The sequence below is a fragment of the Aspergillus chevalieri genome, chromosome 1 (assembly GCF_016861735.1).
Source record: "Aspergillus chevalieri M1 DNA, chromosome 1, nearly complete sequence".
Classification (NCBI taxonomy): Eukaryota; Fungi; Ascomycota; class Eurotiomycetes; order Eurotiales; family Aspergillaceae; genus Aspergillus; species Aspergillus chevalieri.
Genome location: NC_057362.1, coordinates 1,863,883 through 1,876,149, shown reverse-complemented (window position 1 = coordinate 1,876,149; position 12,267 = coordinate 1,863,883). Strand labels below are relative to the sequence as shown.

At 50.4% G+C, this 12,267-nt stretch overlaps 6 protein-coding genes across 6 annotated transcripts; 5 read left to right on the top strand and 1 right to left on the bottom strand.

The window, feature by feature from the left end:
* Positions 1 to 2,584: 2,584 nt before the first annotated feature.
* Positions 2,585 to 3,623, bottom strand: ACHE_10679S (oxidoreductase, short chain dehydrogenase/reductase family; the record flags this gene model as incomplete). The annotated part of the gene is made up of 4 exons (XM_043281952.1): positions 2,585 to 2,785; positions 2,841 to 2,954; positions 3,007 to 3,118; positions 3,169 to 3,623. The coding sequence occupies 4 exons, from the start codon at positions 3,621 to 3,623 to the stop codon at positions 2,585 to 2,587; spliced, it is 882 nt and encodes a 293-aa protein (XP_043131799.1).
* Positions 3,624 to 4,059: 436 nt separating this feature from the next.
* On the top strand, positions 4,060 to 6,159 carry ACHE_10678A (uncharacterized protein; the record flags this gene model as incomplete). The annotated part of the gene is made up of 13 exons (XM_043281941.1): positions 4,060 to 4,127; positions 4,177 to 4,296; positions 4,343 to 4,361; positions 4,405 to 4,594; positions 4,644 to 4,690; positions 4,737 to 4,791; positions 4,844 to 4,962; positions 5,010 to 5,276; positions 5,326 to 5,447; positions 5,504 to 5,676; positions 5,727 to 5,792; positions 5,839 to 5,919; positions 5,972 to 6,159. 13 exons carry the CDS (start codon positions 4,060 to 4,062, stop codon positions 6,157 to 6,159), a joined length of 1,515 nt encoding a protein of 504 aa, XP_043131798.1.
* A 307-nt stretch (positions 6,160 to 6,466) lies between these two features.
* Positions 6,467 to 8,761, top strand: ACHE_10677A (Zn(II)2Cys6 transcription factor; the record flags this gene model as incomplete). The annotated part of the gene is made up of 7 exons (XM_043281930.1): positions 6,467 to 6,542; positions 6,605 to 6,765; positions 6,812 to 7,474; positions 7,531 to 8,287; positions 8,344 to 8,426; positions 8,478 to 8,536; positions 8,590 to 8,761. 7 exons carry the CDS (start codon positions 6,467 to 6,469, stop codon positions 8,759 to 8,761), a joined length of 1,971 nt encoding a protein of 656 aa, XP_043131797.1.
* A 172-nt stretch (positions 8,762 to 8,933) lies between these two features.
* Positions 8,934 to 9,980, top strand: ACHE_10676A (SMP-30/gluconolactonase/LRE family protein; the record flags this gene model as incomplete). Its single annotated transcript, XM_043281919.1, has 1 exon — positions 8,934 to 9,980. One exon carries the CDS (start codon positions 8,934 to 8,936, stop codon positions 9,978 to 9,980), a length of 1,047 nt encoding a protein of 348 aa, XP_043131796.1.
* Positions 9,981 to 10,166: 186 nt separating this feature from the next.
* ACHE_10675A (uncharacterized protein) lies at positions 10,167 to 11,144 on the top strand (the record flags this gene model as incomplete). Its single annotated transcript, XM_043281908.1, has 5 exons — positions 10,167 to 10,209; positions 10,260 to 10,570; positions 10,617 to 10,727; positions 10,778 to 11,078; positions 11,137 to 11,144. The coding sequence occupies 5 exons, from the start codon at positions 10,167 to 10,169 to the stop codon at positions 11,142 to 11,144; spliced, it is 774 nt and encodes a 257-aa protein (XP_043131795.1).
* Positions 11,145 to 11,522: 378 nt separating this feature from the next.
* Positions 11,523 to 12,026, top strand: ACHE_10674A (uncharacterized protein; the record flags this gene model as incomplete). The annotated part of the gene is made up of 1 exon (XM_043281897.1): positions 11,523 to 12,026. One exon carries the CDS (start codon positions 11,523 to 11,525, stop codon positions 12,024 to 12,026), a length of 504 nt encoding a protein of 167 aa, XP_043131794.1.
* Between the last annotated feature and the right edge of the window lie 241 nt (positions 12,027 to 12,267).

Here is a 12,267-nt window from a genome sequence, read left to right as displayed (position 1 = left end):
GATGGCACGACATTCCTTGACCGAAATAGCCACCAATAGAACATCTCCCGCAACGACGGGCAACAATGGGCAGCGCTGGACAACCGGCTTACGAGGGCTGATAGACACGGTATGTGACCATGGTCGCAAATACAGTCCTGATCCTACGATATATTCAACTACACAGCACCATACGAGAAATTGGTGAAGAGATGTATCCCGTCATCGACATTCCCCCCTCATCGCCCTCACTGAAGAGGACCCAACGAGAGGCGAACTTCCTATCAAGGAATTGTTCTCCAGAACCGAACGATCCGAAGATCGAAGGCAACTCATCGCCGTGGATTAAAACTGGACGACGGTCGTGGCAGGTTCTGTTAGCTTTTTCGATGTATGGAGAGGAAAAAAGAAGAATTCCAGATGAGCCCGACATTTTTTTCCTTTTATAGTGCGCTTTCGGAGCGACGGGGATTATTGTTCCGATTCAGACTAAGCGAGATGCAAATAGAGCAAACAGTATCAACACAAACAAACACTGCAGAATCGTTATCGATCGCGATAAGGGTTCAGTAATGGACTCTCCAGACAGATCGCCAAGTTTCGTCATTCTCCTGAGTATAATTTTCCACTCACTCCTCCCAGACGACTATCTGCGTATTCGGGAATGTCCTTGTCGAAGTGGTGATGGCCAACAAAGCCCCTCAAAACTCACGACAAGAACCCAGGATACAGGAGATATTGGTGTTACGAGATATTTTCTGTTCTCCCTCAAAGGGTCAAGGAGCTCTATATGTCCAAGAACAGAACATATCAAGATACTATTGGTCCTTTAATCATGGAAAATGGCAAAATTTGATAATGTGCCAGAGTGCGTGCCGTCTCACAGCTTTCAATCTCCTCTCCTCTTCGTCTTGGGATCTTCTTAAGAGCTACACAAGCAGCTACCTTGAGTAGCCTTATCAACAGCAGGCTATCTCAAACAATAAGCAGCAAGGAATATGTTTAATGGCTGCTAGCTCTCAGATCAAAAAGAAATATTCCTCTTTCTACCAACGATCCTAGTCTCCAGCCCAATGACTTTAGATTGCTCACTAGTTATACCAGTTCCACAAGGCTCCCTCTATGCGTATCAATGAGAAAAGGGCGAATAATCGGGCCAAAAATACGTCCCGAATATACACTCGACGACCTTTTCTCAATCCGGCAGCTGGGCGAGTGGAAAACCGCACATGGAGACTCTAAAAGTCCTACCGATGGGGGTTGCTACTCGCAAAATGACCGTCGATGGATACCAAATTCGTGTGTATGTCTCGGCTCTTCGCGGAATGGAAATTTCCCGAGGAGCCCACGCGGCGCTCCAAATTCCCAGCAATGAGTTTCTGACTCCAGGGCCACCTCTGGATAGCCTATATTACAGATAGGACTGGCCATGGCATTGTGAGTGACGGCTCATATATGATAGCTCACATGGCGGCTCAACACTACGGCAATGGGTGATACATCACAAACACCATCCAGTCATGTCGCCAACAATCCTCTTAAAACCTCTTCATTACCTAGATAGATCTCCTCTTCTTCTTTCTTCTCCAGATTGGATATTCTCGTCGATGGCTACAATAGTCTAGATAGGAATTCAGTTCGTTATTATCTACTATTCCGAGCCCGTGACAGCGAGGCTACTTTGCGTTGTGCTAATCATTTGTACCTAAGAGCCCTGGGCTGGTAGATTCTGGATAAGTAGACGTTGAGAGGGATTTGTCGACTGCTTGTTCTGGTCCGTGTCGTCCCCTGGAACCCCTATAGGGAAGACGTGGCTTGCTTGGTGATTCACCTGGATATATGATAGAGGAACTGATAATCCTTGTTTGAGCTCATACATGGCTTTTGATGCCAAGGTATAGAATCTAAGATCGTCTGTCCCAAGGGACCGGAAGCAGTATTACTGGAGTTTCACCGTCATTTGTTTAACATGCTCTACCGGGAAAGGGTTCAGGGTCGATAGCATCACGTGGAAATTCGTACACCCAGTGTCCAAGCCCTAGAAACTTTGGACGTCGGTGTAGATCTCGCTGAAATTAGGATTCTAGAAGCCATTTCTATACAGCTACACGGCCTCTATAGCAACTACCCCTTGGCTCTTGGTCCGTCCGTTCCTGCAGAAATATCCGAGGATCAACCAACTCGTCCCTTGTATGCTCACATGGATGTAACACCATTCGAATGCCGTTGTAGACACATGGAGTACTGGGGTAGATACCTCGCGTATGACTCCGCCCTACGATCATGAAACAGCGCTAAAGCGTTCTGCCGTCATACCGCGTGGTGATAGGTCTCTATTACCATTTCAAGCAACTGCGCCTACGCCTTCCTAATACGGCAACCCCCAGATCTCCACAGTGGGACTAGGCTGACTAGGGCTAGCGCGATCTGTCGTTGTTTTGGTTATTTTAGAGTATTCTGTAGAAGCAAGTATATGCAGAAAGTGCTTCAAGTGCTGGATCACATCATTGGCTATGACTTTCTCTATAGAATAGTGATGGTAACCATACAATTGGACATGGAATCATTCTATTTTATCCCGTCTATTCTATATCTATACAACAAATTAAGCAGAAGCGCAATGACCACCATCGACCCGCAGATCCGCGCCCGTCATGAACGAGCTCCCATCAGCCAACATGTACACTGTCGGCGCCTTGAAGTCCTCCGGAGCTCCCAGACGGCCGAGCAGAGCACCCCGCATCCAGATCTCCTCGACCTCAGGCTTCTCCTGAAGCAATTGGTCGGTCATAGCGGTGCGGATGTACTGTTTGAATTAGCTTCTGTATGTCTATTTGAAAATCTGTGGGGGTGGGGCTTACTCCGGCAGAGAGAGTGTTGATGCGGATTCCGTATTGGCCCCATTCTTGGGCGACGGAGCGGCACATTTGGTGGACGGCAGATTTGGAGGAGTTGTAGGCGGTGCATGTGAGTCCCTTTTACTGTCAGATAAATCAAATGAGGGATATGGAGAGGATAGGAGCGTACTCGGTTGGCAATATCGCCGGACATGGATGCGATCATAACAATGCTTCCGGGGATTTTCTGCTCTTTCAAGATGTTCGCGAAGTGCTTCGCGGGGACAAACGTGCCAATGACACTGCCTAATTAGCATTTGCCTCCGACGTCTCATGGTGAATGAACACTCACTTAACCTCCATCATCTTCCGGAACCCGTCAATCGGATATTCCAAAGCCGGAACCATCTGCTGAATACCAGCGCAAGTGATCAACCCCCGCATGGGCATGTTACGCTGTGCACCCTCCACCGCAACCTTTTCCAGAATTTTCTTTGTGTTCTCTTCGTTCGTAATGTCACACTTGACATAAGTTGCCTGCAGCCCCCGAGCTGTGGCAAGCTTCTGTAGAGCGTTCCATTCGTTTTCGCTGGGGTTCGGGAGGAGATCGAGGCAGACGACATCACCGCCGGCTTCGACGACGGCGCTGGCCAGGGTGATCCCGACACCGCGACCGCCGCCGGTGATCACGGTTGTCCTGTTGCCAAGGGAGAAGAGGTCTGAGGTGCGGGCGAAGCCGGCGGGCGTTTGGTTCGTCTCGGGGACGGGACCGGGGGTGGTGTGGTCGAGGCCGAGAGAGGGTGACATTTTGGTGATTTCGTGAGGAATTGTTTGAAGTGGTCGTGTGTCGATTGCGGGTTGGAGGAGCTCGCTGTGGACCGAGGGAGAGGACGCACCTTTATACCTGTTCCAATTCCTCTCAATCCGTTCTCGAAAGTTGTAATCTCGAATGTACTTTAATCGGACAGTTCATCAGTGCTTCCCACTTCCCAATGCGGAATACATGCAGTGGTGGATCCCGCATCGTGGAGGCGCATATATCTACCCGATTAGGTAACCGATCGGCTGGACTCCGGACATCAACAACGGGACAAAACGACGGACAAGGGCACTATACAAGACGAGTATTATTGACGCACGGTCTGCCGACTCGGTAATGACACAACCGACGAACAGGTGGTTATAAGTACCGCATCCCCATGGGGAACTTCATCTGTCATTAGATCTGTCACAAACCGTTAGCATGTCGCTTCTCGTGGGTCAGCATTTGTCGTGGGCCATCACGGCCACGGCAGGTAGTGGCTTCTTGCTGTGAGTGTGCCGCTCATATTGAGGTTGGTTGGTTGACTGACTGAAGTAGTTTTGGGTATGACCAGGGTGTTATGGCTGGTCTTCTGACCGGTGAGGCGTTTGTTCGGACGTTCCCTGAAATCGACACCACACCTACAGGCCATGGTAGCTCATCGCTACAGGGCACAGTGTACGTGTTCTCTTTTCGACATTCATAGCAAAGCTGACGAAACTAGGGTTGCCATCTATGAAATCGTACGTTCATCCGGCCCCTCAACAGACAATTCTAACAGTTTAGGGCTGCTTCTTGGGTGCTCTGCTGGCCCTCTTTTTCGGCGAGAGACTAGGACGACGATATTGCATTATGATAGGATGTGTTATTCTCGCCATCGGGGCTGCGTTGCAGTGCAGTGCCTTCAGCATCCCACATATGATTGTTGGGCGGATCGTGGCTGGTGTTGGGAACGGCATGAACACGAGCACCATCCGTAAGTATAACTCATATTTGTCGTGAAGTAATGAGGCTAACAGTACTAGCGGTCTGGCATTCGGAGCTCAGCAAAGCCGCCAGTCGAGGAAAAGGGGTTAGTCTCTCTTTACATTGTGTGTGAACTGGCTCTGACCAAATAGATTGCAATCGAACTGTGCATCAACATTTTCGGCGTCATGACGGCGTATTGGGTTGGTTAGTATCTCCCTTTTCATACTCCGTTACTTGAACGACACTGATGAGTTAGATTACGGCATGAGCTACGTGTTCAACGATGCCCAGTTTCGTTTCCCCATCGCCCTCCAGATCCTCTTCGCCATTACCACGTTCGTCGGTGTCCTCTTCCTCCCCGAGTCTCCTCGATGGGTGCGTTCTCTCTCGCGGTGTATAAATAATTCGGCTAACGGGAACAGTTGATCGCACACGGTAAACCCGATGAAGGCCGACACATCATCTGGTCCTTGCAGCCCAACGCCCGATCCATCGCCTACGATGACGCTGTCATCAACATCGAAATCGACGAGATCTCGCGGACCATTGCTGAGGAACAACAGGCGACATCGGAAAGCTCGTTCAAAATGGTCTTCACTAATGGACCGCAGCGGTTCTTCCATCGGACGATGTTGGGCATGGGCGGACAGATGATGCAGCAGTTGTCGGGTATTAATCTGATTACTTATGTGAGTACTCTCGTCTTATACTTGACAATAAAAGCTAATAAGTGGGTAGTATAATACTGTTATCTTCGAAAGCTCAGTCGGAATGGACCACAACACAGCCTTGTTGGTGGCTGGGTTCAATGGCGTGGCATACTTTGTTTCAACCTTGATTCCGATTTGGACAATTGATCGGTATGCTGTCACCCACTATGACTAAATGCGAAGAGATATACTGACAAATGACGCAGCGTCGGTCGTCGCAAGCTGATGCTCTTCGCTGCCGCCGGCCAATGTGCCTGTATGGCCATCCTGGCCGGCACAGTGTACGATGGTGGCCGTTCTGCTGGTATTGTGGCCACGGTAATGCTGTTCCTGTTTAACTTCTTCTTCGGTATTGGTCTATTGGGAGTCGCTTGGCTGTGTAAGTTCATTATTAACTGCAACTGCTCTGTGCCTTGACTGACCGTGCAGTGCCTGCTGAATATGCACCGCTGGCTGTCCGTACGCGCTCCGCTGCGTTGGCGACGGCGACAAACTGTGAGTTTTCCCTCGTATCTTATTATCTACGATGCTGACAATATAGGGATCTTCACCTTCCTTGTCGTCGAAATTACCCCCGTTAGTATCGCGGAAGTCGGTTACCGGACATATATTTACTTTGCCAGTGCGTCACATCTCTTCATGCCATTCGGGTTTCTCTTGCTGATTATGTATAGTCTTCAATTTCTGCTTTCTCCCGATCATTTATTTCTTCTATCCCGAGCCGCGCAACCTCACCCTGGAACAGGTCGACCGGCTATTCACCGGCCCGAAAGTACAGTTGCACTGGGATGCATCGATGGGCCAAGCAGGCGATGTCGGGGGAAGAACGGAGAAGGACGAGGAGGTCCAGCACGTGGAATAGTGTATTACCTTCTGTATTGTATAATTGTCTTGTTAAAGGATTATGTACTCCGTATGTAGCAAATACACTGGCCACGGCCCTACTCCGGGCCCTCCTCGGTGGATACCGGAAATTACCGTCTTCTCCAGATTTCTCCAGAATTGCTACTTTCGGGGGACCTTCCCCACAGCGCTTAAAATTACTTTTTTGGGTATCCCATGGCGTCGCTTGCCGCAAATAGCTATCTCTTTCGCATCTCTCTTCTGAGCATCTCAACTGTCACATATGTCACTTTTGAGATCTATCAGAAGCAAATAACATACCTACTATGAGCATGACCCCTACAGAAACGAGAAAGCGCACCCGCACCGGCTGTCTTAACTGCAGTCGGCGGCGCCGGAAATGTCCGCCACCAACACCCCGGTAATGCAGGTTCTTCATATAGCTAACTAAAATGAGTAAACAGGCGACGAGACGAAACCGACATGCGTTGGATGCAAGCGACGCGGGGAGAAATGTCAATGGCGCATGCTAGGGTCTTTTCGCGATGCTAATATTAAAGTGCTTGAGCCGGAGCACCCGTCGATGAAGCAGTCGGCAAGCCGGAAGCAAAATAATAAGTTTAAGGTAAGCGCTATTTTTGTCTATGCAGGACTGAGTGCTGACAGAGAAGATTCTGAATGTTCAACCGCGAAGAAGTCAAGAACGAGAATCTCCACAGGTATCTCCAAAACCGGTGGATGACATCAATTTGCCTAATGCAAATAATGACCTTGATGACCCTAACGAAAACGACGACAATAATGACCAGCGCCCCGAGCATGACCATGGACATCACAGTCCCGTGAATAATAACGATTCTCTACCAGCTCCTACTCCCGCACCCCCTCCAGCAACAGCACCACCCCTTGAACACAGTCCCTCACATCATCTCAACTTCGCAAACCACTCTCCCTCGTCCAGCCATGGCTCCCACGTTCCCTACCTTTCCAGTCCCGACTTCATGGGCCTCATTTCCCACAGCTCCTTCTCGGAGGGCTACCCGGCAGCCATAGCCTCGCCACTATTCGATCACGGCGTCTTCTCTGATCCAGCTAATGTAGCAAACATTGATGTCTTCGTTCCCGGGTCGGCATATGAGGCGTTGCATACAGCCCTGCGGAATCGGCAGCTCTGGACAGCACGGCCAGATATCCCCAGTCGGGGGAGTACGCCAGATATTGTCCCTGGTGTTGCGCCAAACGAGACAGAGGCAATATCCGGGAGGGAATTTACATTGTCGTCGGAGAGGGAGATTATTCTCTGGCAAAATTATTTGAATGAGATTTGTTTATGGGTGAGTTTCTCGCGCTCCTGGGTATATGCCACTGATGCTCATATGCTATCGAATAGCTCGACATGTTCGACAACCATCGCCACTTCGCATCGACATTCCCACAAATGGCCAAGTCATCGCCGCATCTGCGATACTCGATTCTTGCACTATCTGCACGACAGATGGAACGAAAACAGAACGAGAAGTCGCAATCGGAGAGCCTTTCCCTGTATCAAGAAGCCATCCATCTCCTACTCCCCGAACTTGAAAGCAAAACAACACCAGTAATTGCATCCTGCGTTATTCTCTGCGTACTGGAAATGTTAAGTTGCAACCCCAAGGAATGGCGCCGCCACCTCGACGGCTGTGCATTCCTTATCCAAGCCTCTGAGACAAACGGCTTCTCCGGAAAAGAAGAACAAGCACTCTTCTGGTGCTTTGCCCGAATGGACGTCTGCGGTGGCCTCATCTCTGAAGAAGAAACCATAATCCCGATTCATAACTGGACGCCTAGAACGATGAGTCCTCACCAGGCGGCGCAGCTATTTCTCGCCTCGAAGGCGAACTTTGATACGTATGCTAATTACACTGTGTATCTGTGCGCGCAGACACTTGGCGTGCTATGTGGCGCATCTAAGCACCATCATCCGTCATGTTTCTCATGTCAGTATCTTGACGGAGACACGTTTGTTGATCGCTGGCAGGGCTTGTTGGATCGGGTGGAGCAGTGGTATGGCCAGCGGCCGAGTCAGATGAAGCCGATATTTAGTGGGTATACGCCGGGTGGTAGGGAGATGCCGTTTCCGACGGTGATTTATGGGAACGGGGCTGCTAGTAAGTCTTTCCCCTCGTGTCGGTTTGTCGATACTCTATGTTAACTCGATGTATAGTCTCCGGGAATCAGTTATATCATGCCTGCGCATTACTATTGCTACAACGGAAACCGAAGACAGTCTCGTTATCCAGGAAGCCTGTGGGTATACACCCATCCCTCTCGGAGCATTAAGCTTATGACATTCTGTAGAAATCTGTTTTGTGGCACGCCCGGCAGATTTGCGCCATTTCGGCCTCTAATACACATCAGTATGTATCTTCGAGACTATACCCTCATAATACCTGTATGCTAACTAGCTCAGTGGCTGCTGGACAAACGCTCTACAACCCCTCTGGCTCGCCGGAAAGGCCATGTCCCATTGCTCGGAACATGAAGCCATTGTCGAGACATTAACGCGCATCGAGCGAGAAACAGGCTGGGCAACGGCATGGCGCGTGGAAGATTTGAAAGAATTCTGGGGCGATGATGACTGACATGCGTTGCGAAGTTCGCAATACAAGTAGATAGTCGGCTAGAAGGAATGTGTACATCGGGGGATCCCCGCGCCTCGAGACGAGCTCCGATTGCCCCTCATATTTTCTTCCGTATTCTCTCCAATTTCCCCATTTCCTCCCACAACTCCCAATACACCAGTAAAAAGACAAAATGGAATCCTTCCTCGTCCACGACGATCGCTTCAAGGCCATCCTCGGCCCCAGTCCCACCCTAGAACTTCTCCTCGAAAACAAAGAATACGCCTTCGCCCACGAAGCCGGCGTCTACATCCCCCGCGACAACACCCTCTTCATAACCAGCAACCACATCCACACAACAACCGGCGACCGCACTGTCCAAATCTCCAAAGTACTCCTCACAAAAGACCATCATGGCGTCGTCCGCGCGTCCCACCGAGAACTTCCCTCCCACGCCATTCCCATGGGCAACGGCGGTGTCAACTACAAAGACGGTATCTTATTCTGCGCACAGGGTTCCCTGAAGGTCCCCTCGGGACTATACTACATGTCCTCGAAACATCCGCACGAAGTCGAGCCCGTTATCACAAATTTCTACGGACGCGAGTTTAACTCTGTGAACGATGTCGTCGTGCACACCGATGGGACGATTTGGTTCACTGATCCGATTTACGGCTATGAGCATGGGTATCGGCCTGTTCCTTCGCTGCCGGGACAGGTTTATCGGTTTGATCCTGTGAGCGGGGCGATTCGGTGTTTGGCGGATGGGTTTATTAAGCCGAATGGGATTTGCTTCTCGCCGGATGAGAAAACGGTTTATGTTACAGACACGGCGCGGTTTAGGGCTATTGGGGCTGTTGATGAGACGTTGCCTTCTAGCATGTATGTTTTGTTCCACTTTGGGACGGACTCGAGGATGATGCTAACGGGTAGTGATAGCTATGCGTTCGACGTAGCGTACTACCACGGCGAACCATTCCTAACTAGCCGCCGGCTCTTCGCTATGGCTCCTGTCGGTATTCCCGACGGCATTAAATGCGACCTTGAGGGAAATGTGTACTCCGGTTGCGGTGATGGAGTGACCGTCTGGTCGCCGGGTGGTGTACTGCTCGGCCGGATTCTGGTGGAAGGAGGGGCGGCGAACTTCTGTTTCGGAAGGGAAGGGGAGATGTTTATTCTCAATGAGCATCGGTTATGGAGAGCGCAGTTGAATTCTCGGGGTGCTTTGTTGGGTATTTAGGCGATACCTTGGTGGTATGTATCGTGAATGTATACAATGGCTCCCCGCACCCTCGAGACGAGGGAACCCCGCAATGTAGATTTATGCAGCATTACATCCTATGCACGTGTACTACGAGCTATATAAAGAGGAGTATAATTGAGCTGGTGTTGACCGAGATCGATTAAAAACAACTGACAGAACACAATGGCCCAAACAAACATCACCCTCTCCTCCAAAGTCATCGCCAGTACGTATACATCCGACGCATCCCCAATACCTTCTAATGAATATACATAGTCACCGGCGCAAACCGTGGCATCGGTCTCGGAATTGCGGAGTCCTGCCTCGTCAATGACGCAGCTCGTGTCTACTCCCTCGACATCGGTGATACAACTGACGAATTCCACGGCCTCTCCCAGCGCTTCCCCGACAAGCTCTTCGCCATCCATACCGATGTGACCCAGGAGTCGAGCATAGCAACAGCAGTTGACAAGATCATTGACGAGGCAGATGCGCTGCATGGAATGGTGGTTAATGCGGGACGGACGAAGCATAAGCCTGCGCTGGAGTTCACAGACGAGGAGATTGAGGCGTTGTTCTCTGTTAATGTTGGTTTTTGGTCTGAAGTGAAACATGCGGGTGCTGATATGATAGTTATTCGGATCATTCTACACAGCTAGGACGGCTGCCCGAGCCTTTATCCGACTAGGAATAAAGGGCTCTATCGTCTTCACGGCCTCAATGGCATCCTACCGACCAAACAAGGTAAACCCCCACACCCATCTCATCAATCTGACACGATACTGAAAAACAAGCGCGTCCCCTCCGCTCCCTACGGCGCCTCCAAAGCCGGTATCCGGAACATGACACACACCCTAGCCATGGAATGGGCACCCCACAACATCCGCGTCAACAGCGTCTCCCCCGGCCTCGTCAACACAGCCATGACCTACTGGGTGCCGCAGCAGGAGGACTGGAAGCAGCAGCTGGAGTATTATGGTGGGTTTTCAAGATTGGCGGAGGTGCAGGAATTGGGAGGCGCGTATGTGTATTTGTTGAGTGATGCGGCCAGTTATACGACTTCGATTGATATTCCGGTGAACGGGGTTATTGGGAGTGAGTATCTTCTTCTCCTGTGTTTGGAGTTAGAGCTGCACTTGCTAACTTGGAATAGTTTGTTGAGTACGTGTAATTGTGAGAATATTAAGTATATATTGCATAAGTTGCATTATTTCAGGTGTAATGCAATGACATATTATGCCGAAGTGACTGCCTTCCCAATCAGGCAACCGGGTGTTGCGTTCTGAGAAAGTCGCCCAGCACTTTCCAGCCGCCGTAACAAAAACAACTCAACTCTAGCTCCGTTCTTATTCTCCTTCTTATCAGCCACATATCATCTGTGTACCTGTATACGTTAACAGCGTATCTATTTGGTTTATTGTTTAATTCGCCCATCGCCATCCTCTTTCCAGCGATTCTCAAAACACCATGCGTCTGCCTTTCTTCAAGAGTTCTCAGAGCACTATGCGCCGCCCCTATTCCACTGATTTTCAAAGCACCATGGTGCCAGGCCCTGGAACGCTTGCGCCTGCCAACACTCCCTACCCCTCTAGAACCCCCACGGCCCAAAGCTGCTCAGCCCCTCCCAACTCCCCCGAACCAATGCATGTCAAGCGAGGAAAACGGTCATCGAAAGAGCCCTTCCCAGACCTCGATGACGAACAACTCAACTACAACCCCTCAGCCGACGTAATCCCATCCTCCCCGCTCCGCAACCATGAGACCTCGACCGATGCCGTTTCCGCTGCTCAAACCGAGCTAGGACAGGACCTCAACTACGATCCCGAGAAAGGTATCCCACGCGGCCACAGCCTCAAGCGTCGTGGTCGTTCTGGGCTTTGTGATGATAAGGAGAGGCGTTGTGCTTGTTGGCGGCGGTTGAGCAAGAAGGCGCGGTTGGCTATTAAGATTGTCATTGCTATCGTTATCTTGGGGGCTATGCTTGCTATTGCGCTTGGGATCGCGGCTGCTGCGGGCGGTGTGGAGGTTCGGATTGGGAAATAGGTGAGTATCTGTCAGGTGTTGTTGATCTGTGTGCTGACCGTAGCAGCGACTTTGTGCTTCTTCTACTTCTTTGCAATGTCGTTTAAATTGCACGACAGACACCCATTGCGATTTTTATCATGCGGCTATGAATGGTATACGGCTGTTGTTGGTGGATGGACTTGGGTGTTGAACGATCAGCTAGGAAGGCTTGGGGAATAGGTGAGTTGTGCATTTGTATGGTCGTTATTGATCCGTACTG